The 27,295-nt window shown below is 47.6% G+C and overlaps 1 protein-coding gene across 1 annotated transcript; it reads right to left on the bottom strand.

The window, feature by feature from the left end:
* Positions 1 to 46: 46 nt before the first annotated feature.
* SBSPON (somatomedin B and thrombospondin type 1 domain containing) lies at positions 47 to 27,295 on the bottom strand. Its single transcript, XM_062189546.1, has 5 exons — positions 27,001 to 27,295; positions 12,992 to 13,186; positions 4,173 to 4,263; positions 1,751 to 1,927; positions 47 to 429 (listed from the first exon to the last, which is right to left on the bottom strand). The coding sequence occupies exons 1-5, from the start codon at positions 27,212 to 27,214 to the stop codon at positions 312 to 314; spliced, it is 795 nt and encodes a 264-aa protein (XP_062045530.1). The 5' UTR covers positions 27,215 to 27,295; the 3' UTR covers positions 47 to 311.

Here is a 27,295-nt window from a genome sequence, read left to right as displayed (position 1 = left end):
ATCTCCTTGCCTGGACCATGTTGTAGAGCCTCTAGTGCAAACTAACATGTATTCCTCACTGGGTGGAAGGTCAAGGACAGATAACCACAGGAGCTTTTAGGGTGGGTCATCAACTTAATGAAAATAACAGCGAAGGCATTGTGTTCCTTGAAAACTGGTCCCTAAATTTTCTTTCTCTACCGCAGAGTATGGCAATGTCATGACTCCAGGGAATTTAGCCAAACTGTTTTTGAAGATTTATCAAGCACTGAACATGACTTGACAGTAGTTAGCATATTTCCAAACACATTTTGAAGTATTTACATCACAATCTATATAAAAATAAAACTGTGGACAGCTGGACAAGAACACTGGTCTACTCGCCGAACTTTTTTCCAAGTTCCTTGACATCGAGGATTGCCAATTGCTTGCCAGTGGAGGGTTTGATTTCTGAAACAATATTTTGAAAATGTTAGTGATGCTGAAAGCAAACCACAGAGAATTCTAACTTGCAGAATTAAATTGAAGTGTTTCTTTTAAAAAAAAAAAAGATTGATCACATACAGATTTTTTTTTTTTTTTTTGACAGGCAGAGTGGATAGTGAGAGAGAGAGACAGAGAGAAAGGTCTTCCTTTTTGCCGTTGGTTCACCCTCCAATGGCCGCTGCAGCCGGCGCATCTCGCTGATCCGAAGCCAGGAGCCAGGTGCTTCTCCTGGTCTCCCATGCGGGTGCAGGGCCCAAGGACTTGGGCCATCCTCCACTGCCTTCCCGGGCCACAGCAGAGAGCTGGCCTGGAAGAGGGGCAACCAGGATAGAATCTGGCGCCCCGACCGGGACTAGAACCCAGTGTGCTGGCGCCGCAAGGTGGCGGATTAGCCTGTTAAGCCACGGTGCTGGTGCACACACAGAATTTTGAAGTGTATTACAAATCAAAAAAAATGTTTCATGGTCACAAATGGAGATTCCCTTCTGTAGGTCTGTCAAGGCCAAGTTATCAGTTAATCCTTCTTTGGGAGCACCCTCATGTTGGAAGATTAGTTTGGAGCTCCTTCATTGCTTTCCCCCACTCAATCTGAATAGAAGTACAGCATTTTAAAAATGGCTCACTACTCCATGTATATTTAAGTTCAGAGGGTCCAAACCAAATGATCTCTTTTGGTCCTTTCCAATTCTTTGATTCCATAATGAAAAAAATCAGAGAACTAGAAAGAGTAAAGCCAGGTTATTTGAATTTATGATTTTTAAAGACACTGGTACCTTAGCCAGGGTTTAAATACTTTCTTTATGAGTCCAAATTAAATTATAAATTCATCTAATGTCAAAATATAGATGAGGTAGTTAGAGAAATATTAAATCTAAATATTAAGTTTCTATTTGATATGAATTCCTTACCCACTTTATTGTTCATATGTTGCATCGACAGGAGGCCTCTAGGCACAAGTGGCTAATATACATAAATTCACATTATTAAATATTAAAACATACTGCAAGAATAATGATTAACTGGAAAGGTCCATATCTTTTTAATCTGTGTTTTTACCAGTTCCACCTGACATACTTAAAGCCATAATCCCAATGTGACCTAAACTGGACTTTGTCCAAGAGCTGCCTTGCACAAAGCCGACTCTTCTGTTAGTTATGAATATTGTTACCAGATTTAACTGATAAATACATAGAGGACTAGGGCAGGTTTGCAGGATGGTGAGAGGTTTAGGAGTCAGTTGTTCTGGAAAACAGGAAAAGTCCTTCAATCCATTTCCTTCCCTTACCCATCAGAGTCCAGGCCATCCCCGGAACAACGCAGGCTCACGGAGTTCATGGCTGGAGGCTGGCAGTCCACACACACCGTGTATCCCTCACGGAGGTACTGCATCCATCGAGTCAGGGGCCGGTTTTCCAGAGCACAGTGAGGCGTCAAAGACTCGGTCTTGAACTCCATGCAGTATCTAGAGCAAAGGAAGGGACAGTTTCACCTGTTCTAATTAGAGGTAGCCAGACCACATAGAGGATCTTGGGAAATCTGCCATCTCCAAGGGCTTTCTCTTCACAAGTGACAAGTCACAGGTGCCCTTAACATTACTCAGATGCTGAACTATGGTAGCATACAACGACCAACCACAGAAAACCTCTCCGTTCTTTTCCAATCTATGACCGAACCATCTGGGCCACATCAATTAGCAGAACTTCGATATCCTGCAACAATATAATCAGTCCACTAAGTTGTATATAAAAACACATATTTTTTAGAATAATAATCCTTGATAACTTTGCTGAAGTTTTAAAGAGTTACAAAAATTAAACAAGCACTTACAGAAACCTATTTCCCTTGAAAGAAAGAGTCCAGGAGGCCTTGTCCTTGGCACTCAGGCCAGCACCTGCGTATTCTGCCCCACAGCAGCTCCTGGGGGGCCTTCCCTGCACTCCCCACTTAGCCCTCCTGCATGATCTGGGGCTGTGTGGATGAGTTTTGATTTAAAGGCAGCATCAGAGTTTTTTAATCAGGCATAACAGACGAAGGCAGAAATGGGGATCTGAGTCATCTTTCTCTGTGACAGGGGTTTTTATCACCTTACACTGTCACACAGCTAACATCATCTTTGACTACACTCAGGGCCCCAGGGCATCTCCGGACATAGGTGAATATTTTAAAGTCTTGTACTTCAAGGCCATACAATTTCCCCATTCTTCAGGGATACAGTAGAGTAGAAAACCCTGAGTGTTGTAGAAGAAATTTACTGCATCTTTACCTCAGTGGGCTAATTTCTTAACCCATGCTTTGTCATAAGTTAAATGAAAAGTGTTTGAAGAGCAACGATCTTTAACAGTAGGCACTTAGCAACTAAAGGTCGCTGGTACCTTTAGTATTGAGGTAGGAAATCCTACAACTCAGCTTCGATCAACTTCCAAAAGACAGCATAACCCTGACATGTCTGCAATGCTCTTTCCCCCACTAAATGCTCATACCAAGTCCATGTGCTAGATATTAAAATTAATCCTATTTTAGAAGACACTTGCTTAGGACGGGGTGGTGCAGTGGGTTAAGCAATGCCAGCATCCCCTGTTTGAGTCCCAGCTGCCCTGCTTCATTCAGATCCAGCTTCTTGCTAATGTGCCTGGGAAGGCAACAGAACATGGCCCAAGTTCATGTTCCCCTGCCACGCACATGAGAGACTTGAGTGCAGTTCCAGGCTCCTGGCTTTGGCCTGGCCCAGCCCCTGCCATTGCAGTTATTTGGGGAATGAACCAGTGTGTGGAAGATTCTGTCTCTCTCTCCCTCCCTCCCTCCCTCCCTCCCTCCCTCTCTCTCCTGTCCTCTCTCCCTCTGTGTGTGTCTATCTGCCTTTCAAATAAGTAAAATAAATATTAAAAAAGAAGAAGAAGAAAATTGCTGCAGTGGAACAACTTCTCCAAGGCCTGTGGCTAGTGAGTGACAGTGTAGGTATGCAAACAAGAAGCCATCTTGTCTCCCTTCTGCGATAACCAAAGTGTGGACTTCAGGGGAGCCACTGGTTTCCATAACAAATCCTCTGAGCTAAAGTGGTGCTGGAGTCCATAGTCCCACAAAGACAGTAAGAGGAGCATCCTGAGGTTGACTGATAAAATATTGTCCTCTGGTTTTTTCTTTCTTTCTTTTTTTTTTTTTTTTGACAGAGTTATAGACAGTGAGGGAGAGACCAAAGAGAAAGGTCTTCCTTCCATTGGGTCACTCCTGCTACGGCCGGCGCTGCACCAATCCGAAGCGAGGAGCTTCCTCCCAGTCTCCCATGTGGGTGCAGAGACCCAAGCACTTGGGCCATCCTCCGCTGCCCTCCCAGGCCACAGCAGAGAGCTGGACTGGAAGAGGAGCAACCGGGACTAAAAACGGGTGCCCCAACCGGGACTAGAACCCAGGGTGCTGGCCCCGCAGGCAGAGGACTAGCCAAGTGAGCCATGGTACTGGCCTTGTCCTCTGGTTTTTACATAGCTTGTTTCTACTGGGGGATCGGAGCTTAGAGAACCAGAGATCTTTAAAGCCCCACAGAAAGAGTGAGACAAGAACTTCCCCAACTCATGTAGTGAAGAGTCGTGTTTTACGCAAAGTCAGTGAGCAAGTAACAGAAGAAAACAGCCAGACCAAGCTGACCTTTCATGCAGACTTCACCGTACAACTGGAAAAACAAAATTCAACAGATAAGCCAGCACCAAATTTACCCAGCATCCTCTGTGCGTGTCGCCCACTGTGGAGATGCAGCTGGTCTTGTCCTCTCCTTGTTGAACGCAGAGGTAGTTATAAAGGCAGGGACTAGAAAAGGGAGAATCACGTTGAATACATGCAGCCCAGGTGCTCAGAGCAACCCTGCCCAACCCTGGGTTTGTGTCTGTCTAAAGGTCCCCATTTCCCAGTCCAAAGAAGTAAACCAAGGCAAAATGAGAGCATCCCCAGAAACAAATGTAATAAAGACTGGTGTGCATACAGATGGGTAAAGGGGGCTACGACAGGCCTCCCGCAAACACACTTCCCAGAAGTAATAAAACTGTGGGGAAGGAAGGAGAGAGGCCAGGAAGAACAACCAAGAAGAAACAAAAAGATGAGGGTCAGGGGAAAACAAGGAAAAGGTGAGGCAATAGAGATTACGAAGAGAGAGGGAAGGACATTTTTAAAAATGAATGCAAGAGAAAGAAGAAAAGGGAAACACGAGAAGAAGGTGAGTGAATACATAGGAAAGAAAGGAGAGGGAAGGAACACAAAAGGAAAGGGAAGGAGAGAACACAGCCAGAGCACAGAACTCAGAAAGCAAAGAAAGCACAAGAAACAAAGGCGCCAGGAGATGTGGGTGGGCCCCAGCCTGCTAAGAATGCCCCAGCAGAAGCCTGGTCCCCACGCTTCCGGGAAAGCACAGTCTAGAAGCTTTGCCCTGCATAGAGGCTGCCGAGTGCCAGCAAGCACACCATCGTCCCTATGCGATCTCCTGGACAGGAAATCTCACAGGGTTCTCCTGCTTTCTTCTCCTCCCCCAGCCCCATTCTGAGGCTCTGGGTCAGAGAAAAGAATAGCAGCCTCCTGCCCGTGTTTGTCTCCTTCCCTGTTGCATCACTGAATCTGTACATGCACAGCACCTGGAGGTCACTCTGGATTCCACTCTGCTGTCAGCTGGAGGAAGGCAGGGTTTCCTACACACACTGAGGACACCCAATACACCCTCGGTGAACGAAACGGGCCAATGAGTGAATCAAAGAGGACTTGGCGCTGCTACCAAAACATGCAGACCCTACTTCCCTGGGGCCTTCTCATCCTGTACTGAGCTCACTCAGCTCAGTGCAGAAACTGGACAATCCTAGAAAGATTACAGACAAGCTGTGTTGGCTTGTGAAATGCCAGAGTCATCATCAACATGAGCAACACAGGAAGAGGGTGCTGGTTGCAAAATAGGTGTTTCAAGCCTGCCTGCTGATCTTGACCTGGCTCCTTCCTGCCACAGGATGGCAGCCCTTAATTCTTTTTTAGATTTTCCTAAGGAGGAGTTGTTTGTCTCTTTCTCTCACCAGGGAATAGAAGACAAAAGCTGCAGGTAGAGTTCTCACTCACGTGGCTTGCTTCCTGATCTCTCCAGTGTGAACATTTTCCACATCTGGCGTAAACCCTCACATCCCAGCGTGTGTGGCTCACTCTTGCTGCCCTGACTTGTTTTACTATTTTCCAAAGACAGCATGTCACGCTCTCTAAATGCGACGGCAGCTTTTGCATTCCTAAAATCCACAGACGGAATTAAAAAGGACAAGTGGAGGCAGGTACCTGAGGCTCCTTCTCTGTTTCTTTCAGAACTGCAGAGACACTAACATGTAAAGGCTTTTGCTTTTCCCACTTGCTGCTTGCATTTCTGTCCTTCTGACAGACGGTAAGTTCTTTCATTGCGTGAAGAATAACTTTACTGCTAAACGCACCCAGCATCAAAGTCAGACTGTGTAATTTTTAGAGTGTGTGTCTTTAGCTCCAAGCACTTCTGTGATCTTCTAATTTGTACATATATTATTACAAAATTCAGAGGCACTTAATGTATAACTCGGGGGAAAAGGTGAGGTTAGGATGTGTAAGGAAAGTATGTGACTGTAATTGCTGATATAAAAGCCTTAGGAAAAAAAAAAGCTATAATGAAAAGCTAACAAGCAGGCACTTCTCAGTTTCCAGGCTCAATGCTAAGTCATTTTCATGTATTAACTCATTTAATTCTCACATCCATCTTTCCAGAGAGATCCTCTTATTTCCCCATTTTATAGATGAGAAAACTGTGGCACAGAGAGGTGAAGAAATGCATGCAAGGTTCACGTCTACAGCAGAGCCAGGCAGTATCTCCCAAGCCCTGCTCCTCAGGGCCACACGCCTTGCCTCTGTGATATTGCACGTGACACACTTCCACTGTGCCGCACGTTTCTCATGACCTATTGAAGTTCTGCTTGATTTTCCCTTCCTGCCCCTAACCACTTTGCTTTGTGTGATGTCAGCATTTGGCACAGCAGTTAAGTCGCTCATTGGAAACCCCGTACCCTATATAGGAATGCCCGAGGTCGAGGCCCAGCTTCCTACTAACGTGACCCTGGGAGGCAGCAGTGGTGGTTAACGTGCTTGGGCCTCTGCCACTCATGGGGGAGATTCAGACAGAGTTCTAGGCTCCCAGCCTCTGCCTGGCCCTGCCCTGGCTGTTGGGGAGTAATTAGCAGATGGAGATCTCTGACTCGGTCCCTCTCTCTGCTTTCCAAATAATAAAAATTTAAAACTAGACAGCTAAATAAGGTTTAAGAAGGGGAAGGAGAGACTTTTAGCTCATTGTGTTTCGAGTCTTCTCAGGCCTCAAGAGCTGCCGGGAGTGAGGGAAGGAAACCCAGCGGGCACAGATTTACAGTGGTGCAATAGCCACTTGAATTTTTATTTTACTTCTTTTTTAAAGAAGTGGTTTTTACTTTTTTTTAATTCTTATTTTATTTGAAAGGCAGAGAGAGAGGAAGAGACAGGGACAGATGGAAGGACATCTTCCATCTGCCGGTTCACTCCCCGAATGCCTGCAACAGCCACGGTTAGGACAGGCGGGAACCAGGAGCCGGGAGCTCCATCCAGGTCTCCCACGTAGAAGGCAGACATCCAAGTGCTCGAGGTGCCTGAGCCGTCACCTGCTCCTCCCAGGGTGCACATTAGCAGGAAGCTGGATTGACAGCAGAGGAGCCGGGACTTGAAGCAGGCACTCTGACATGGGATGTGGGCCTCGGAAGCAGTGGCTTAACTGCTGCCCCAAATGCTCACCCTGATCTTCTGTTTGTGAAACTTTTCTCTCCATGCTGAGCTTCAAGCTTCTGTGGCTCCCCCATGTCGCGCAAGCCAGCCGGTTACCTGGGACCTTGTGTCCTCCTGCCCTGCCCGGTTGGTGACACATTCTAGAGGGGCCCTCTGCCCCTCACGTTGAGTCTGCACTGAATTTCCCTTACTTAGGAGTGGCACATAATTTAGAGACTATGTTTGCCTTTGGCCCTGCCTCCGCTTATGTGTGGAAGCACACAGCCAGTGACTGGGACAAAGTTTCTCAGCAAATGTCACCTCCTTTCCCTTGCCCCTTCCTGGCAACAAAATTCAAGTGTAGCATATTTGCCAACGTGTCTGGAATTCTATCAGCCTACCACTGTTTTCCAACAACTTCCACTTCTAAGAGCACGGCACCCCACGTGCTTACTTTGAACATGAAAGTAAATTTAGTTTGCTTTGAGAATTTTGTAATACCCTCCAACAGAATGGAGGGCCACAAAATCAGGTTCAGAATCAATGGTCTGGAGATACAGTACAGAAGAGAATAAATGAAAATTTGACAAATAACACCCACCCAAAGCCTACAGTTTATAAAGTGCCTAGAGCTCCTTGGGGGAAGAAAATGCATATAAACATCAGTAATGCACAATCAGTTAAATCGCTCACCTTTTTGAATGTTTTATGAGAAACTGTAATCATATGCATTAAATGAAACAGGGAAAATGTAGTAATGCCATCATAAATAAGAGAGCTTCAGTGATCATATTTTATTCACTGGTTTCATGGGGAATTTCCATTTTGACTCAGTTACGAGAATCTGTAATAACAATGTTAGCTCTAATGATGGCACTAAAGAGCAAAGTAGAGGCAGGCATTTGGTGCAGTTGTTAAGATGCTGTTTGGGATGCCAATCCCACAGCAGAGTGTCTGGGTTCAAGTCTCAGCTCTGCTCCTGATTCCAGCGTCCTGCTAACACATACCCTGGGAGATGGCAGGTTATGGGTCAGGTACTTGGGCCCTGTCATGCACATGGAAGACCTGGATTGAGATCCTGACTCCCAGCTTCAGCCTGGCCCAGCCCTGGCTGGCATGGACATTTGGGGAGTGAACCAGCAAACAGGAGAATTCTATCAGTCGCTCTTTCAAATAAATAGATAATTAAAAAAAAAAAGAAATACAAGCAAAACATTATCAAGTGGGAAGAACCCACAAGGTTTGGAGCCATGAAGTCCATATTTACTCCCTTCACAAGTGCTGCCACCTCTCAGAAATCCAAGAACGACGATCTTGTCATACCTTTCTGTGGTAGGCAGAATAGTGGCTCCCCAGGGATGTCCTTGGTCTAATTCCCAGAACCTGTAAATATGTCCTGTTACTTGGCAAAGAATTAAGGGTACAGATGGAAAGAAGGGAGATTGCCCTGGATTATCCAAGTGGACCCAGCGTAATCACAAGGTCCTTCAAAGGAGTCAATCAGAGGGAGGGGCACCCACAGAGGAGAGGCACAGAAAGGTGTGATGTTGCTGGCGGTGAAGGTGCAGGAAGATGGCCGGGAGAAAGGCAACGTGGACAGCCTCTGGGAGATGGAAATACAAGGAAGCGGATTCTCTCTAGAGCCTGCAGAAAGGAATGGAACCCTGTGGACACCTTGATTGTAGCCCACTGAGACCCATGTCAGACTGCTGACCTACAGAATTGTAACACAGCACATCTGTGTTGTTTAGGTTAGTAAGCTTGTGCTTTGTTCCTCCAGCTTTCTGAGATATTAGCAAAGGTTATAGGGTCACAACCTCAGTCTAGAACATGTTTACCTGAAAGTACATCTCTTCATTTCAATGTCATTTTCCATTTTGGTAGGCTGAGAATTTCTCAATTCATCAAGTCCTGATTGCATTAAGATTAAATGGTCTTCCTTTAATCTACCACTTACCCCTCTTGTTTTACTATAAGAGCAAGAAGAAACCAGGCTGCATTTCCAACACTTTTGTCTTCAGCTTAATATCCAAGTTCATTGCTTACAATTACTCTCCACACAATTACGGGCAAATCTAGGAAGCTTTCCGCCTCTTAATATCAAGGCTCCCCTGTTCTTCATAGAAAGGCAAAAAATTGGATTTTACCCTTGAGCCTTCAGAAAGGAACACAGCCTTGCTAACACCTTGATTTTAGCCTAACAAGACCTGTGTTGGACATCTATCTCACAGAACTGTAAGATAATAAATTTGTGTTATTTCAAGCCATCAAGTTTTTAGTTATCTGTTACAAAAGCCATAGAAAACTAATATACCCCCCTTTTTAAATATTTATTTATTTGAAAGGCAGAGTTACCGAGAGGGTGGGGATAAAGAGAGAGAGAGAGATCTTCCATCCACTGGTCCACTCTCCAAATATCTGCAATGGCCGGAGCTGGGCTGGTCGGAAGCCAGTAGCCAGGAGCTTCTTCCAAGTCTCCCACGTGGGTGCAGGGGCCTAAGGATTTGGGCCATCTTCTACTGCTTTTCCCGGGTGTAATATCAGGGAGTTGGATCAGAAGTGGAACAGCCAGGACTCAAGTGGCACCCATGTAGGACGCTGGCACTGCAGGCAGAGACTTCACCTGCTACGCCACAGTGCCAGTCCTAATACACCCCTTGTAGATTACTATGAAGACTAAATCAATAATGCCTACAAAATCTCTCTGCCATGAAAATGTGAGGGATTCCTGTGTCATACAACAAAGCCCTGTGCTGTGTGACTGGCAAGTCTGGTGGGGGTGAGGGGAGCTAGTAACAGGTACACAGGTGCCCATGCAGCAGGACAGATGAGTGGACATCTCCAGCCAGAGAAGAGACCCACCATCACCACCACCACCATGGAGGCTAGATGTGGACACAATTCCCCCAGGACCACACTATCCTTTGGCTGATGGCAGTCACGCTCGCTGATGTCCTAGGCCTGGGTTCCATTACCTCTCTGGGCCTCCTGCCCGCTGCCTTTCCCTGGGGCCTGGAGGAGACGTGCAACAGCCTGATGCAGCACTAAAGAGTCTCCTGTGCTGAGGAAATGCTGGTCAGTAGCCAAACACTGGAAACACACGAGCACTCACTTCGCCTGATAGGTGGGCTCTAGGTTTTAAGAGCCATCAAAAAACAAAAAACAAGCAAAAAATAATCAATAATGTCACCCAGCCACTTCCCCCTGAGGCCTGTGTTTCTGCAGAGTGCCAGAGCTACATGTGATTTTATTCTATGCCTGCTTCTGTGAGCAATCACTTTTGAAGCCCTACTTTCCCTGTGACTTTAGCATGGCCACCATGTCAATGACAGGCTCCACTCTGGCCTGGCTAATAGCCACCCCAGCACCAGAACAATCTTCAGATCATAGATCTGATGACGTTGGCCCCGGCAGAAAACACCCCAATGGTTTTCTAGGGCTCTAGTGATAAAGACCAGGATCCTAAACAGAGTGTGCCTGCACCAACCTTCCTGTGGCTTCTCAAAGAGACCTTGGGCCTTGCTGGTGTGACATAAATGAGCCAAAGATGGTGTCTGGGTTATGTCTTCACTGCAGGTTAAGACCAATTAGCTTAAAAGCTTACTGGCGGACCGGCGCCATGGCTCACTTGGTTAATCCTCTGCCTGCAGCTCCAGCATCCCATATGGGTGCCAGTTCGAGACCCGGCTGCTCCTCTTCCAATCCAGCTCTCTGCTATGGCCTGGGAAAGCAGTAGAGGATGGCCCAAGTCCTTGGGCCCCTGCACCCACGTGGGAGACCCAGAGGAAGCTCCTGGCTCCTGGCTTCAGATTGGCACAGCTCCGGCCGTTTTGGCCAATTGGGGAGTGAACCCGTGGATGGAAGACCTCTCTTTCTCTCTGCCTCTCCTCTCTCTGTGTAACTCTGACTTTCAAAACAAATAAATAAATCTTTAAAAAAAAAAGAATATATAGGGCGGTGGCGCGGCTCACTAGGCTAATCCTCCACCTGTGGCACCGGCACACCAGGTTTTAGTCCTGGTTGGGGCGCCGGATTCTGTCCCAGTTGTTCCTCTTCCAGGCCAGCTCTCTGCTATGGCCCGGGAAGGCAGTGGAGGATGGCCCAGGTCCTTGGGCCCTGCACCCACATGGGAGACCAGGAGAAGCACCTGGCTCCTGGCTTCGGATCGGCCCAGCGCGTCGGCCTTAGCAGCCACTTGGGGAGTGAACTAACGGAAAAAGGAAGACCTTTCTCTCTGTCTCTGTCTCTGTCTCTCTCTCTCTCTCTCTCTCACCATCTACTCTGCCTGTCAAAAAACAAAAAGACTATATATAAAGGACACCCAAACAAGCAGAGTTTTAGCACCTCAGGGCCTGCCTGCTTTGCTTACCCATGAAATGCTGCCCAGTTTCCACGCCACTGATATGACGGAGGCATATGGTCCTAAGACCCAGACTGCCACTGCTCTGCTGAGTTCTCTGACCCAGAGGCTCCATTCTGTGCTGCTGGGTGACACCTCCTAGACACACAGGACACACGGCCCCTGCAAAGTCCCACGCCCTCCTCCCCTTCCCAATGGTACCCACCCCTCCAGTGCCATCCATCCTGAGGCTGTGGACAGCCTCATGCTACGTGGACCACCTTTCTGGGTCACCCTGCCCACATTATGCCTAATAAATCTTGCCACGTTACTGTCCCTCATGGTCACATCTCTTCCCTTGATCAGCGCTCCAATCCCTCAAACTCTGACCCACCGTCAAGTCTAACCACGGGCAGTCTGGCAGGGCAGCTCTCCACGGCTCAGTCCCATCCCAAGGGAAGCCCCTTTCCCCTCTCTTCCCTTGATCATAGCCGCTCATCTCTCACCCATTTTCTGCCAGTTACACCAGTTCCCAAAGCTGTAAATTGCCGGAGTTATTTGATTCTTGCACCCCTCCCACTAGACTGTGCATCCCCTCCAGCTTTTCTCCCTGGCAACCCCAGCACCCAGGCTTCAAGTAGATGCCTGGCATCAAGCAGATGCTCAGTAAATAAATATTTTTATGTGGAATAAGAAGAGGAGCACATTGGCTTGATGAGGATGGTGCTGACATGGAATTTTCCACATCCCTATGAAAAGCGAAAAGCATACAGTCTGTCTTATCCTGAGAAGTCAGCGTTTCACCCTATTGGATTCAATCCTGATCGACACGTTGGCCTTTCCGTTCAGTTCTTTCTGAGCTTCACAGGGCTCCTGGCTCTTTAAAGAGCTGACTTCTGGCCCCTGTGCCTGCCACTTCTCACCCAGAAAGATCTTTTTAAGTCTCAGATCTGATTACACCAGCAGAGGGAAATGTCTTGAGGAAACCACCTCATCAACCATTCACCTGTTTCCCCACGTGTGTGAATGTACATGATGAACAGGAATTACAGTGCAAGGTGAAATAGCACAGTCCATACTGGACTCTGCTATCCAGGGTGCAACAGCACCACCCTACTAACTGGCTGGATTGAGTTCAACTGCACACCACGTGTGTGTGGTTCGTTTATGACTGAGCCCAGGCACAATGAGAACGGGCCTTTGGGTTGTGCCCACTGAGCCTAGCCAGGGAGGGGAGGCGTTTGTGCAGCTGGCCGTGAATTCCTTTTTAAGCATTTCCTGAGCTTCCTGTCTACTCTGGGCAGAGCGGCCCATCCCACTCCCTGCAGCGCATGGAACTTTCCGTGCCTAGCACAATGCCTTGCACAGGATGAAGTGGCCAAGTAAGCCATGAAAGATAACAGGCAGCAACCATGAAAGCACCAGTACCGAAAGTGTGCCCGCAGTCCTGGCCCTGTGGCGTGGAGTATTCCAGGCAGCCGGCTCTCTCTTCCAGGGGCGGGCAGGGAGCACCGCCGTTCTGAGGCTCCTGCTGCACAGAGCGCGTGCGCACGCGGGTCGTTGGCTTGCACTGGTCTGCACAGGCACTCCAGGGGCTCCACTCCCCCACGGAGCACGGACGAGCTGCAAAAGAGCACAACAGGACACTCACGGCAGGAAACCCAGCCAGCCTGTTCCCACCAACACCAGCAGCACGGTGTAGCCCCATGCAAACGTCACCTTCACCTGAGCCCTGTATCAGGGGTGACACACAGCCTCAGCACATCCCGGGTGATACTGGCTCCACCCACCGTGATGATTAACTGAGAGTCACGACACCTTAGAGGCTAGCAGACATCACCAGGGTCCTGAAGCTGGGTCTGTGCTAGGGGCACACACACAACTACATGCGATGGGTGGCTTCAGGGTACTTCTCACACTCCCAGGATTAGATCAGACCTTCGCTTTCTTGGTTCCTTAACAGTAACTTTATCTGGCATGCATTTTTGAGGTACAGTGTGACATTTCACTGCACCTATACAATGTGTAATGATCAGATCTCAGGGTAACTGGCACATCCAATCACCTGAAACATAATTTCTTGGTGTTGGAACATTCAGAATTTTCTATTAGATATTTTGAGATATTCAATTAATTGTTGTCCACCATTTTCATCCTACCGCGTTACAGAACACTAGAAGTTATTCCTCCTAGCACACTGTACCTGAACCTGTTAACCATCCTCCCACCAGCCTCTTCCCTCCCCTCATATCATTTTTATTATAACAGTAACACACATTCTTTATAGGAAGTGTAAAACAAAAACAGAAGCATAAAAGAAGATGAATTTCACCCACCAAGAATTCCATCACCTACCCAGGTCTGTCTTTATTAGTCGGTGGGGTTTAGGGCCACATGCAGAGAGGGCCCCTATTCTTTAGGCTGTCCCTGTTTGCTCTGTTCTCATCCTCCATGGCTCACCGACTCCAGCTGTGAGGGTGCATGCTCGGACATGTGCATCCGAGTCCCAGAGAAGTAAGGAGGCCCCGTGGCCATGTGGGAAGGTGTGGTCAGACTCCAGAGTCTTGTTCTTTCTGTTAGTCTGCTCTCCTGCACGCATTTCATGCCTCGGAGCTCAGCTGGCCTCTCAGCTGCCAGCCGTGCGCCCTGGAGTCCAGTAAGGATTCACCTAACAGACCAGCCAAGCCAGTCTCTTGTTGATTATGAAGTCCATTTACCAAGTCACAGGATGGAATACTGACTTCAACTTCCTCACCAGGACTTCAAAATCAGGGTAGTTTCACATTTAACTTTCCCACTGAAATTTTTCTTTCTTTTTTTTTTTTTTTTTAAGATTTTATTTATTTGAGAGGTAGAGTAACAGAGAGAAGGAGAGATAGAGAGAAAGGTCTTCCATCCACTGGTTCAATCCCCAGACCACAAAGGCTGGAGTTGGGCCTATCTGAAGCCAGGAGCTTCTTCCGGGTCTCCCACATGGATGCAGGGGCCCAAGCACTTGGGCCATCTTCTACTGCTTTCCCAGGATCCAGCAGGGAGAGCTGGATCAGAACTGGAGCAGCCAAGACTCAAACCTGTGCCCATATGGGATGCCAGCACCACAGGCAAATGCCTAACCTACTATGCCACAGTGCTGGCTCCTCCCACTGAAATTTCTAATAAGTCTCTTAAGAGGACAGTAGTGAGGTTTGTTTTTTGTTGTTGTTGTTTGTTTGTTTGTTTGTTTTGGACAGGCAGAGTTAGACAGTGAGAGAGAGAGACAGACAGAAAGGTCTTCCTTCCATTGGTTCACCCCACAAATGACCGCTACGGACAGCGCACTGCGCCAATCCAAAGCCAGGAGCCAGGTGCTTCCTCGTGGTCTCCCATGCGGGTGCAGGACCCAAGCACTTGGGCCATCCTCCACTGCCCTCCCGGGCCACAGCAGAGAGCTGGACTGGAAGAGGAGCAACCAGGACAGAATCCAGCGCCCCAACCAGGACTAGAACCCTGGGTGCCAGCGCCGTAGGCAGAGGATTAGCCTAGTGAGCCGCGGTGCCAGCCAGTAGTGAGTTCTTAAATTGAATTATTTCAGGACTTGATAGTAAATGTCAGAAAAGAACGAGAAGATAGCAGGGGCCTACAAACTAGAAACCAAAACTTGTTTTTCCCCACAAAGTGGGACCCACTTTTCCTATTACCCTCATACTTCAGTGTGTTTTCAACAAGAAAGCACTTTGGGGGCAGGCACTTGGCCTAGCAGTTAAGACCCCAGTCAGAATCTGCATCCCATATCGGAGTGCCTGGATCTGAGTTCCAGTTCCACTCCTGATTCCAGCTTCCTGTCAGTGCAGACCCTGGGAGGCAGCAGTGACAGCTCATGTTCACTGGGCTGCTGTTACCCACTTGGGAGATCTGGATCTGGACTGAGTTCCCAGCCCCCAGTTTTGGGCCCAGTTCCAGCCGTTCCAGGCATTTGGAAACCTGTGGTTGAGAGCTCTGTCTGTCTCCCTGCCTCTAAAAGAAATAGCATAAGTAAGAAATCTTGGTTTTTCTTTTTGAGAAAGCATTTTGACTACTTTGTAAGCCTGCTTTGGACTTTTGACAGTTTGTACCTAGAAACTTGTTTTGCCAGTACATTCCAGTTTAGGGTTTTTGGAGGACATATTAGGCAGTAAACTACTCTGAACATGCAAAAGGTCACACAACATAAATACTTGTCAATAATTCGAAAGTTGCAATACTGTTTTAAAACACATTCTCATCCATGTTCTAAAAACCCGGAGGCATCACAAATCCACTCCCTAAAGCATGAACCACATGAGCGCTCATTCCCAATGTCTACCAGGTCACTTCCCACTCTTGTCGCCTCTTGTTGACCCACCCCTCCCTTTTGCTAGTACTAATCCCATGATTTCATTGGTGCATCCAACCAGAATCATCAAAAGAAACCCCCGGGCTGGGAGCAGGTTGAGAAGGACACCTCCTGGCCTCACTCTCTGAATCTCTCTCTTCCTCTTCCAGACCATTTCACCCCTGGCCTAGCATCCTGCCCTTGGTGTATTGGACTCGAACAACACTTAATAATACACTTTTTAAAATATATATTTGTTTCAGGGCCGGCACTGTGGTGTAGCGGGTAAAGCTGCCACCTGCAGTGCCGGCATCCCATATGGGCACCAGTTCTAGTCCTGGCTGCTCCGCTTCCCATCCAGCTCTCTGCTGTGGCCTGGGAAAGCAGTAGAAGACGGCCCAAGTCCTTGGGCCCCTGCACCGGCATGGGAGACCCAAAGAAGCTCCAGGCTCCTGGCTTCAGATCTGTGCAGCTCTAGCTGTTGCAGCCATCTGGGGAGTGAACCAGTGGATGGAAGATCTCTCTCTCTCTCTCTCTCTCTCTCTCTCTCAGTCTCTGCCTCTCTGTAACTCTGCCTTTCAAATAAATAAATAAATCTTTAAATAAAAAGCATGTATTTGTTTCAAAGGTTAATATGTGGATACCATTCTAAAATAAAATTTTGCCATGGTGTTAACTAAGAATTTAGTAATACGGCCTTATGTTAGACTCCATCCATACGGTAAAAGACAACATTGCAGACTCTTCTAACTGATTTAGTTTCTCAGAATTTCCTCAACATTTGTGTGTCATGTTCACAGTCTGAATTTTATTTGGGTTGGTCCCACAGTTAAAGTCCTCAAAATCACAAAATCATTACATCAGTTGTTGTTCCTATTGATTCAGACTTGTCCTTGGCAAAATGCTATTTCCTGTTTCCAATCCATGACTTTTAAAGGCCTATACAGATAGTCAGAAAGTTCCAGGGTTTAGGTCAACAGCTCAAAGCCTCAATTACAAGATAAAATAAAAAAAAATGTTTTTCATAGAATTATATGAATTAAAAGGCATTCCACAAAATATTCAGTGCAGGAAAATTGAATTAGGTGTTTATCCCTATTCTGCACCCAAAGAGTCTATTCTTGCCTCACTGGTGAACTTTTGATTCTTTGGATTGCAAACCATCATAGATCATATGAGATCTTTGGTCACAGAGGTTAGGGGAAGTACAGGAACTCCTAACAGATTTATTATAAATCATATATTACAGCTGCGTGGCACAAATTTCCTTTTGAATATTCTGTTAGTATCCTTGTCCCTTTTCCCACTAAAGTTTATCTGATTCACATTGGCACACAGGATAATGGAGTATTTTTTCTTAAAAACTGACTTTCTCAGTCTTCACACGTAGTCTCACCAGCCGGTTGTCACCAAACCTCGTCATGTAGTGAACAGAATGATCACCGTTGCTGCCAAGCCCATCACAGCTTCTCAAAGGCTTCACAGTGAGGTGGTGATGACATCAGCCCACCCCTTGCAGGGGAAGGAAACCTAGACTTAGTGGGAGACAGGAAGCTTGCCAAGCTCTTTCTTGTCTTTGTTTAAACTCAACCCAATACTCAGGTTGCGTCTCCCCATAATCCACCCATGGGCATGAATTTGAATATAAGTAATTTATTTGGGGGTGAACCGAAGAAGCAACATAAAGGAGTGGATAACAGAGATAGAGAAGAAAACACAAAGAGAAGAGAGACATGGAAAGGACATTTCAGTTCCCACTGTTGGCCCAGTTGGCACCTCTGGCTCTCAGCTCACTGAGACAATGGATCAGAGTGTAAGGTATCAAGTCTGGCCTGAGTTATCAACTACCTACACCCCCCCTTCTCAGGAGCTTTCCGGTTGTCAGATATCCCTCCCGCAGCCCAGGACAGTGGCCAAGAATGGAAAAGTAAGTGACACACGTGTCAGTAAGGAACCCACACACAAAAGCAGAGAACATTTTCACCTGTCCTAACAAGAATGGCCAGTCATGTCCAAGGACAATTACTTTAAAAACAGATCACTAGAGGTTTTTTAATTTTTCATATTTTTTGATTTTTAATTTTTATTTTTTAAATTTTCAATTTTTCTTAAGGTTTAATTCTATTTACTTGAAATCCAGAGAAACAGATAAGATGCAGAGAGCTCCTATCCACTGATTTTCTCCCCAAATGCCTACAACAACCAGGGCTGGGTCAGGCCGAAGCCAGGAGCCTGGAACTCAATACTGGGCTCCCAACTCAGAGCCTTTCTCTCCCAGCATAGGCTCCTCACGTTGATGACTGGGACTTTGGCACCTCCTGTCTCAGGGTTACTGCTGGGCTTTCTCTAGGGCCACTCACAGCTTGGCAAGTTGTGCCAACCAAGCCCGGACATCTTATTCTCAACCTTTAGGTATAACAGGTAATTTAAAAATGTTTTCCAAAGTTTTTCTCGATACTGCCAAATGCCCACACACCCAGAGCAACAAATTAAGTGGGTAGCCAGAGCCCTTCCTTTTATAAATATTGTTTGTGCTATTTCTTCTTTGGGGTGAGGCTGTTCTTGTTTTCATGGAGCAGGGTCTCCTAGGTTAAGCACAGAGACTTGCCCATTCTCCTTTGTAATCTAGCCCTGCCTGTTTGGCTCTTTGCCACCTGCAAATTTAAGGCCACCCACGATCAAGCGGTTTCCATGTTGTGTTAAGTCCAAAAGTTCAAATCATTCCTAAGGAAATGTTCTTTCTGCACTTGGCCCATGGCAGTACCAATTTATGCTGAGCTATTGTTTCTTCTTCTTCTTCTTCTTTTTAATATTTTATTTATTTACTTGATAGGCAGAGCCACAGACAGAAAGAGAGACACAGAGAGAGAGGCCTTCCATCTGCTGGTTCACTCCCCAAGTGGCCACAGTGGCTGGAGATAGGCCAGTCGGAAGCCAGAAGCCAGAAGCTTCCTCCAGGTCTTCCACGTAGGTGCAGGGGCCCAAGCACTTGTGCCATCCTCCACCGATTTCCCAGGCAACAGCAGAGAGCTGGATAGGAAGAGAAACTGCTGGGACATGAACCAGTGCCCACATGGGATGCCAGCACCACAGGCAGAGGATTAGCCCACTACACCACAGTGCCAGTCCTGAGCTATTGTTTCTTGACATTCTATGGAAGGAAAAGAAGACAGTCCTGTCCCCTTGATGACTGATGTTAACTGTCTGTCATCTGCCCTTTCCTGTCCTGTATAGAGATCATTTTCCATGAAAGCTCCTCGGAAAGTCAAATGTGACTCACCTGACCCATGTGCCTATTGACCCTTCAAAAGGTTCCAATAAAATGATCAAGGATTATTTTTTGCTCTTGCAGAAATCAAATTATCTGGGCCCCTCTGAGGTGTTTTTCCTCTTATGTGACAGTAACTGGACTAGTTCATGAAAAGCTAGGAAGACAATGAAATGGGCTATCTCATTAGGTAAATAGAATTTGACACACCATGTCAACCCCCCAAAAATATACAATTTTTTTTAAATGATGTATTTTAATTTCTGGGTAGCAGGTTTCCAGGTGAACTGTGGTATGTTTGTGTGTGAGTGAACATTTTCTGTGTTTTCCAAATTATCTACTCCAGCCACTTACTTTGTAGTCAAGGAAGGAAAATGTTATTTTAAAAAGGAAACACCCAGGTGGCAGTGGCCTCCAAAGCCATGAACAGTGCCCCATGGGTGGAATGACTGTTCATGTTCTTTCAACAATCACTTCCATTTTTTAAAAATGTATTTACATTTTATTTGAAAGGAGGAGAAACAGAGAGACAGATGGAGAGAGATCTTCCATCCAAAAGTTCACACCCAAAATGCGGGCAACAGCCAGGGCTGAGGCAGGTTGAAGCCAGGAACTTGGAACTCAGTCCAGGTCAAGCATGTGTACGGCAGGGACTCACATACGTGAGCTACCACTGCCCCCTCCCAGAGTCACATCAGCAGAGACCTGGATCGGAAGCAGGGGAGGGGGACTCAGATCAAGCACTTGGATATGGGACGAGGGCTTCCCAAGCTGTGTCTTAACCCCCACACAACCCCTTAACAAACATTATTAAGTGGCATTGTGATGACCACTAGGGGATTACAAAGAGGACACATTCTGCCCTTGCGGAACACAGAGATGAGAGAGATGGCTGCTTACTCTACCATGTTGATTTATTTGGGGCCTGCCCTGCAGGCCCACAGCTTTTCATAAAGGCCCAAGTCTCTGGGCAGAAAAACACAGATTTCCAGGTTTCGAATCTTGCACTACCGTTTATTAGTGATGTGACTTGGCGCAAATCACCTAACCTTTCTGTGCCTCCATTTCTCTCCATAAAATGAAACTACAATAGGAAAACAGCTTGAGCAGGTTCTGAGGCCCAAGTGAGTGAACAGGCGAGCAGTGCTCAGGGGCGTGCAGAGCACAGAGTATATGGTGGACGAGTGTTAATGACTTCACCCTCCCGCACTGCACATTTGGCTGAAGCCAAATCCTATTAAGTCCAGCCATGCTGGACACTAGCTCCAGGCCCTGCTCACTTTGTCTACCAAGGCAAAGGCAGGGGAAGCCGTATGATGACTCTCGCGCTGCGCTGGCTCCTGTCAAGCCTCAGCTTCTTCAGTCATCACATCCTTCCTTTGGGTGAGTTTTGGAGCTAACATTTTCAAGCACAGTGCTCCTTTTCCCTCTAGATAGGATGCCATGTTTTGGGCCAGTCTGTTTCCTGAATTCCTCATAAATCTAAAAGACACTGGTCCATGGAGGCTACTCAATTTTTGTCCTGCTCCACTTGCCTTACTTATTAGCCTTTCTTAAGTTGCCGTCAATGCAATGCAACCTACTGTCTCTATGACCATAGAAGGCAGACCCTAAGAAGCCAGCTGATGAACCAGAGATCAGGATGTTACAGGACTGAAAAGCAAGGCTTCCTCGAAGTTCTTCCAAGGTGGGATGGCTTGGATCTGTTCCCCAACTCGACCTCTCCCCATTTTTGGCCTGGCTCAGCTAATAGAGAATTTTCTATTCCTTTGTGAGGGAGGGTGAGGGGGAGTTGTGATATATTATTGGTGTTGAAACACATCCAGCCTCATAGTGAGATTTTTCTGAGATAATTGAATCAGAATAGATTTCTTGGTCTGTTTAATAATGGCATACATCAACATTTTTATTTTTACATAAGTAAAGTCAAAACTGTCTTCTCAGAAAAAGAAATGCCAGTGCTTCATCTCTCAGTCATACTCAAAACATGCATTTATCAAGGTGAAAAATATCAGAAAGAATACAAGTGATCATGCTTAGCCATACCGACTCGGTTCCATATTTCATTCAGATTGACTGTAGTAGCAATGGTTAGCAGCAATAGGTAACACAAGGGGCTTCACAAAGTTCACAGAAATGTGTGTTACAGAAAGGACTGCATGGATTTCCAAAAAATTTTAGCACCAAAATACATGTATCTTTAAGAAAAAAATTGAAAAGGGGCCAGTCCTATGGCACAGTGGGTTAAGATCCTGGCCTGCAGCACCAGCATCCCATATGGGTGCTAGTTCATGTCCCAGCTGCTCTGCTTCCAATCCAGCTCCCTGCTAATGTGTCTGGGAAAGCAGCAGAGGACGGCCCAAGTCCTTGGGCCCCTGCACCCATATGGGAGACACAGAGGAAGCTCCTGGCTCCAGGTCGGCTCAGCTCCAGCCATTGCGGCCATTTGGGGAGTAAACGCTGTCTTTCAAATAAACAAAATAAATCTTTTAAAAAAAAATTGAAAGGCAAACAGAGAGAGTTCATCTATCCAATGGCTCACTCCTCAAATGTCTGCAAGAGCCAGTGCTGGGCCAGGCCACTGCCAGAGGAACCTAGAACTCAGTCTGAGTCTCCAACAAGAGTGATGGGGACCCAAGTACTTAAGCCATCACTGCTGTCTCCCAGGTGTGCATTAACAGGAAGCTGGATAGGAATCAGAGCAGGAACTTGAACCCAGGCACTTTGATATGGGATGTGGCCTTCTTAAATGACATCTTAACCACTGTACCAAGTGACAGCCCCTAAACTTGTCTTTCAATTCCACTTTTCCATGAACTTTCTGAAACTGCCTCATATAACATTGGGTAAGGAGAACTCATTCTAGGCAGCAGAATGGTTCTATGTAGGAAGAGTAACTGGTGCACCACTGGGCTCGACCTTGGTTTATCTAGGCATGAAAAATAAATAAAAATAAACTTATTTGGGGCCGGTGCTGTGGCACAGCTGGTTAAAACCCTGGCCTGCAGCACTGGCATCCCATATGGGCAAGCTGTTTGAGTCCCAGCTGCTCCACTTCAGATCCAGCTCTCTGCTATGGCCTGGGAAGGCAGTGGAAGATGGCCCAAGTTCTTGGGCCCCTGCTCCCTCATGGGAGACCCGGAAGAAGCTCCTGGCTCCTGGCTCCTGGCTTTGGATCAGCACAGCTCCAGCCACTGCGGCCATTTGGGGAGTGAACCAGTGGAAGACCTCTCTCTCTCTCTCTGCGTGTGTGTATGTGTGTGTGCCTACTTCTTTCTGTAACTCTGTCAAATTAATAAAATAAATCTTTAAAAGAAAAAACCTCTATTTGAATTAGCACAAACAGGTGTGGCTGACAGGAAGTCGTGGGTTCAAGATCTCAGCTCTTCAGCTCATTTATGTTAACCTGAGCAATGAGAAGCCTGATGCTCCTGCATCCATAAAATGCTAATGTGGGCCACAAACACCATCTCCCAAACCCTTGAGGAAGTGACTTCCAGAATTCAGGACCACCTGGGTTCTAGAAGGGAATCTTACGTTGGGTGTGCCCTCTTCCTACAGTGTCTGGGACAGCCCCTTTCCGAACATGTTTTTATTTCCAAGGCCAGATATATTCACACAAAATGGAATAAACAATGACTATCAATAGTCTTCCATCAATTCAGGCCAGGTAGGATGTTTGCTGCCAAATGAATCACAAAAAAAAAAAAAAAAAAAAAAAAAAAAAAAAAGACCCTTTAGAATTTTACAATTTTTTTAAAAAGGTATTTATTTGAAAAGCAGAGAGAGGGGACAGAGAGATCTCCCATCTGCTGGTTTACTCCCTAAATGCCCGCAATAGCCAGAGCCGAAGCCAGGAGCCTGGAATTCCACCCAATCCTCCCACATGGATGTCAGGGACTCAAGTGCTCAGGACCTCACCTGCAGCCCTCCAGGGTATGCATTAGCAGGAAGACGGCATGGGAACAGAGCTGGGATTCAAACAGAGGCACTGCACTGGGGGATACAGGCTTCTCAAGCAGCATCTTAACTACTATGCCAAGCCTCTGCCTCCAGAATTTGAGCCCTTTTTGGATTTTTGGATTGTCAATCAGCGATTGTGGTCCATACCTGCCTTTCTTACAGAATTGCTGGAAGAATTAAACGAGACGAAGTGTATAAGTACTTGGCACATGATGGGAATTCAATAAAACATTTTTGTTTTAATTTTTAAAGAGTTCTTTTAAAGATTTATTTATGTACTTGAATGGCAGAGTGACAGAGAGAAAGAGAGAAAGAGGCAGAGAGAGAGATTTTTCATCCGCTGGTTCACCTCCCAAATGGCCACAACAGCCACGGCTGGTCCAGGCCAAAGCCAGGAGCCTGGAACTTCACTGGGTCTCCCACATGGATGGCAGGGGCCCAAGTACTTGAACCATCTTCTGCTTTGTTCCTTCCCAGACACGTTAGCAGGAAGATGGATCAGAAGCAGAGCAGCTGGGACTTGAACTGGTGCTCATATGGAATGCCAGCATTGCAGGCGGTGGCTTAACCCACTGCTCTACAATGCCAGCCCCCAATAAAGGATATTTATGACTTAACAATAACTCAGAGAAATCACTGTAATATATCATCACAAACCATTGTGCAAATATTCAATCATAAAATATTCCCCAGAGCCAACCAACTACATTTGCTACCTAAGTGCCGACCTGAGCTCCTGGATTTCCAGGCATTATCTCCCTTCCTCCACTCCTCCACCAGTTGCACCTGGTGCTTCTGGGCCCCAGAGGCTGACACACAATCCGCAAAGCCAGTGGTTGGCGGCATAAAGGGTGAACCTGACATCCTCTGATCTGAAGGGCAGCATGGAAACATTCAGATTACTTCTGGGAAGAAAAAAAATCACACGTCAAAAGTAAATACCAGGGAGGCAGACTGTGCGAATGGAAGCCTGCATTCCAGGAGCTGCCTGGTCAGCTCTGGGCAGGGGAGGCAGGGCCAGGGCCACCGGGCTGTGTGCCCACTGTCAGCACAGCTGTGTCACTTGTCCAGGGTGGGGGACACAGAGCTTTTCAATGCACTGCGCCCTCCCCTCCCATCCTCAGCCCTGACAGCACACACAGGCTGGGTCTGGCCAACAAGCCACTTCTTCCTGTCTCTGGTTTCCCCCCTACACCCACAAGAAACTCCAGGTGCAGAGAACTGACAACCGAGGAGCTCTGTGGACCCACGAATGCTGCTTCCGAGGCCTGCCAGGTCCTCTCCCGATCCCGGCAGGGCTCCTGAAGATGCTCCTCTGGCAATGCCATCAGACGCCACTTCCTGTCGGCCCCTTCCAGCCCTTCTCCCAGCACGTGCCCCCTGTGGTCTCCTTCTGCCTTCTTCCCAAGAAAGGAAAGCCATCTCATGTCTTCCACACTTACCCAATAAGCCCCTGCTCCCAAAATAGGCTCTTTGTTTTACCCTTTCTGCTCCTAGACTGAAAATCAGCGATTTCTTTTTAACCAAATAAAAGCCACAGCTCCCTGCTGCGCTGTGAGGTCTTTTGAAAGCAAGTTCTTCTCACAACTCTCACCTGGTCTTTCCCCTCTCCCAAGTGCAGGAATCCCTCTAGAGCTAGCTGAGTCCTCCATTTGTCCCGTGTACCACTGGAGCTTTAGGGACCAGCACATCAGCACAGACAGGCTGATGCCCGCAGTAACTGCCTCCCTCCTCTGGCACCCCTGCCCCTCTCCGGGAGACCCTTGCTCACTCTTCCGGACTAGGTGGCCCACAACTTCCTCCAGGAAGTCTTCCTTGAAGTCCTCAGCTACTTAAAGTTTCTGCTCCCAGACCACCTCTTGGGTCTCCCATCTCAGTAGACTAGTCCCTCTTTATCCAGGAATTTATTTTCCACAGTTTCAGCTTCCCAAAGTCAACCATGGCTCAAAAATATTACATGGAAAATTCCAGAAATACACAACTCTTGCTCCATCCACTCCAGGACATGAACCATCCTTTTATCCATTCTAGCCACATTGTCAATGTCACCTAGAAGCTGTCTCTGTTACCAGATCAACCTCTTTACTGTCACAGGGCTTGTGTTCAGATGAACCTTATTTTACTTAATAATGACCCTAAATGCAAGAACAGTCACGAGGTAAAGGAGGTACCAGGAAGCAGCACATGGAAGAACTGATCTGGTGCTACGTGACCATGCTCCAGAGCATCTAGAAAAACATATAGTCTGTATAGGGTGCGTACCATTCACACTTTGAGGCATCCACTGGGGTCTTGGAATGCATCTCCCCGGGATGAGAAGGATGACCGTACTGAGCACATTGCATGCAGTTGTACCTGGGTTGCTCAGCTGAACCAGGAACCCCCGGGGCACAGAAAATGCATCTTTCTCATCTCTCCATCCTGTGCTTGCCACAGATCCAGTACTCTCTCTGGACTATGTGAATTCTGTAATTACCTCAAACATACAGGCAAGCCCCTCATGAGAGATAGTGAGGGAAGCTTTGCTTGAGTTATCCAAGTAAGCAGAGCAAACGGAGGGTCAGGATGCTCCGGGGAAGGGCTGGGGACCCCTGGCTTGCAGGCCCTGTCTTTCCTACATAGCTGACTCTTCCACCTTACTTTAATAGTAAAATACCCAGGCCTTGCAGCAGGCAGAGGCAAGCAGCTTATCAAAAAGATATATCGCTACTCATAGGTAAATCATTAGCTTGCAACACCCTCCTGGTCCAAAACTGGCCATGAGCTGGGGACCCTTTCAAGAGAATTAACTGCAAAACTTGTTCTCAAATAGTACTTTTTACGTTGTGTGTGTGTGTGTGTGTGCAAACTGTTGAAATCTTTACTTAGTATAGAGTTGGTCTTCTGTATATAAAGTTAATTAAAATGACTCTTAATGAAGAATGGGATGGGAAAGGAAGTAGGAAGTGGGACGGGAGTCGGGGTGGGAGGGTAGGTATGAGGGGAAAAACCACTATATTCCTAAAGTTGTACCTATGAAAATTGTATTCATTAAATAAAAACTTTAAAATAATAATAATAAAAAAAAAGCAAAGAGGCACCCTATTCCAGGGCTATGACACAGCCCTTGGGTTCCTCTCCCTGGAAGATGCTGAGAAGCCCACACATGGGTCCTTGACCTTGAACCCTAACCCAGATGTGGTTTTGGAGGCAATGTGATTGACAGAAAGTAGGACTACTTTTGTTTCCAGACCTGGCTTCTCTCACATCACCGTGTTCTTCATTTCTTCCCTCACCTTTTAATTCAATTAAGCCATCTTTTATTGACCCTTCACCAGAGCAAGGGACCAGTGAGACACTATGGAAACTCTGAAGATGAAAAAGACTGACCGTAGGGGCTGCCGTTTGTGGTACAGCGGGTCCAGAGGTGAGGACAACCCTAGTCCTCCAAAAACTTGCTGTCCAGAAGAAAGGAGCCTCCCAAAGCAAACTCTTGGCACAAGGCGAGATAATGACACCTTCCTGCCCTCCTCACCTGTCGCTGAGCTCCATAGACCCCTCAGAGTCAACAGGTGAGAGGTGGAGCCCGGCCAGGGGCATGCCCCTGAGACCTGCCCTGCAGATGGTGGAGGCCCTATCCAGCAGGGGTTCCTGGGTCCCAGAATTCAACCAAGAGTGGCCCCACACTCCGCCAGCAGTCCTGCCCTGATCCGGGGGAGAAGGACCCTGCAGGCCCTTCCAGCCAGCTGTGGTGGGAGGGCTGCGTTGGAACGGGCTGCGATGCAGGGGCTGGACACGCAGGGATGGAAGGGGGGGGGTGCTTGGCGCAGCACCCTACCCTGCGCAGATTGGCTGAGGGCAAACAGCTGGCGCCCCACCCTGGGCCCAGCCACCCACCTGGGCACGCCCTGGCGTAGTCGAAGCAGCAGTCGCCGGTGAGGCGGCAGGCTTGGTCGCAGAAGCAGGTCCCATAGACCCTGTCCAGCCTCCAGCCACGGACGAAGCAGGCAGGGTCCCGGCCGGGGCAGCAACGCCCGGCCTCGGCGCAGCCGCCCAGGGCCCCAGGCCACAGCCGCGCCAACGCGCACAGCACCATCCACAGGGTCCTCATGGCCAGGGCTGCTGGGCGCCTGCGACACCGCGGACCCCCGGGGGCAAGTGTCTGCTCTTCGGAGAGCCGCGGCCCCGGAGC

The sequence above is a fragment of the Lepus europaeus genome, chromosome 4 (assembly GCF_033115175.1).
Source record: "Lepus europaeus isolate LE1 chromosome 4, mLepTim1.pri, whole genome shotgun sequence".
NCBI classification, from domain to species: domain Eukaryota; kingdom Metazoa; phylum Chordata; class Mammalia; order Lagomorpha; family Leporidae; genus Lepus; species Lepus europaeus.
Note: the sequence above shows the minus strand (reverse complement) of the source record. Positions and strands in the feature narration are given on the sequence as shown.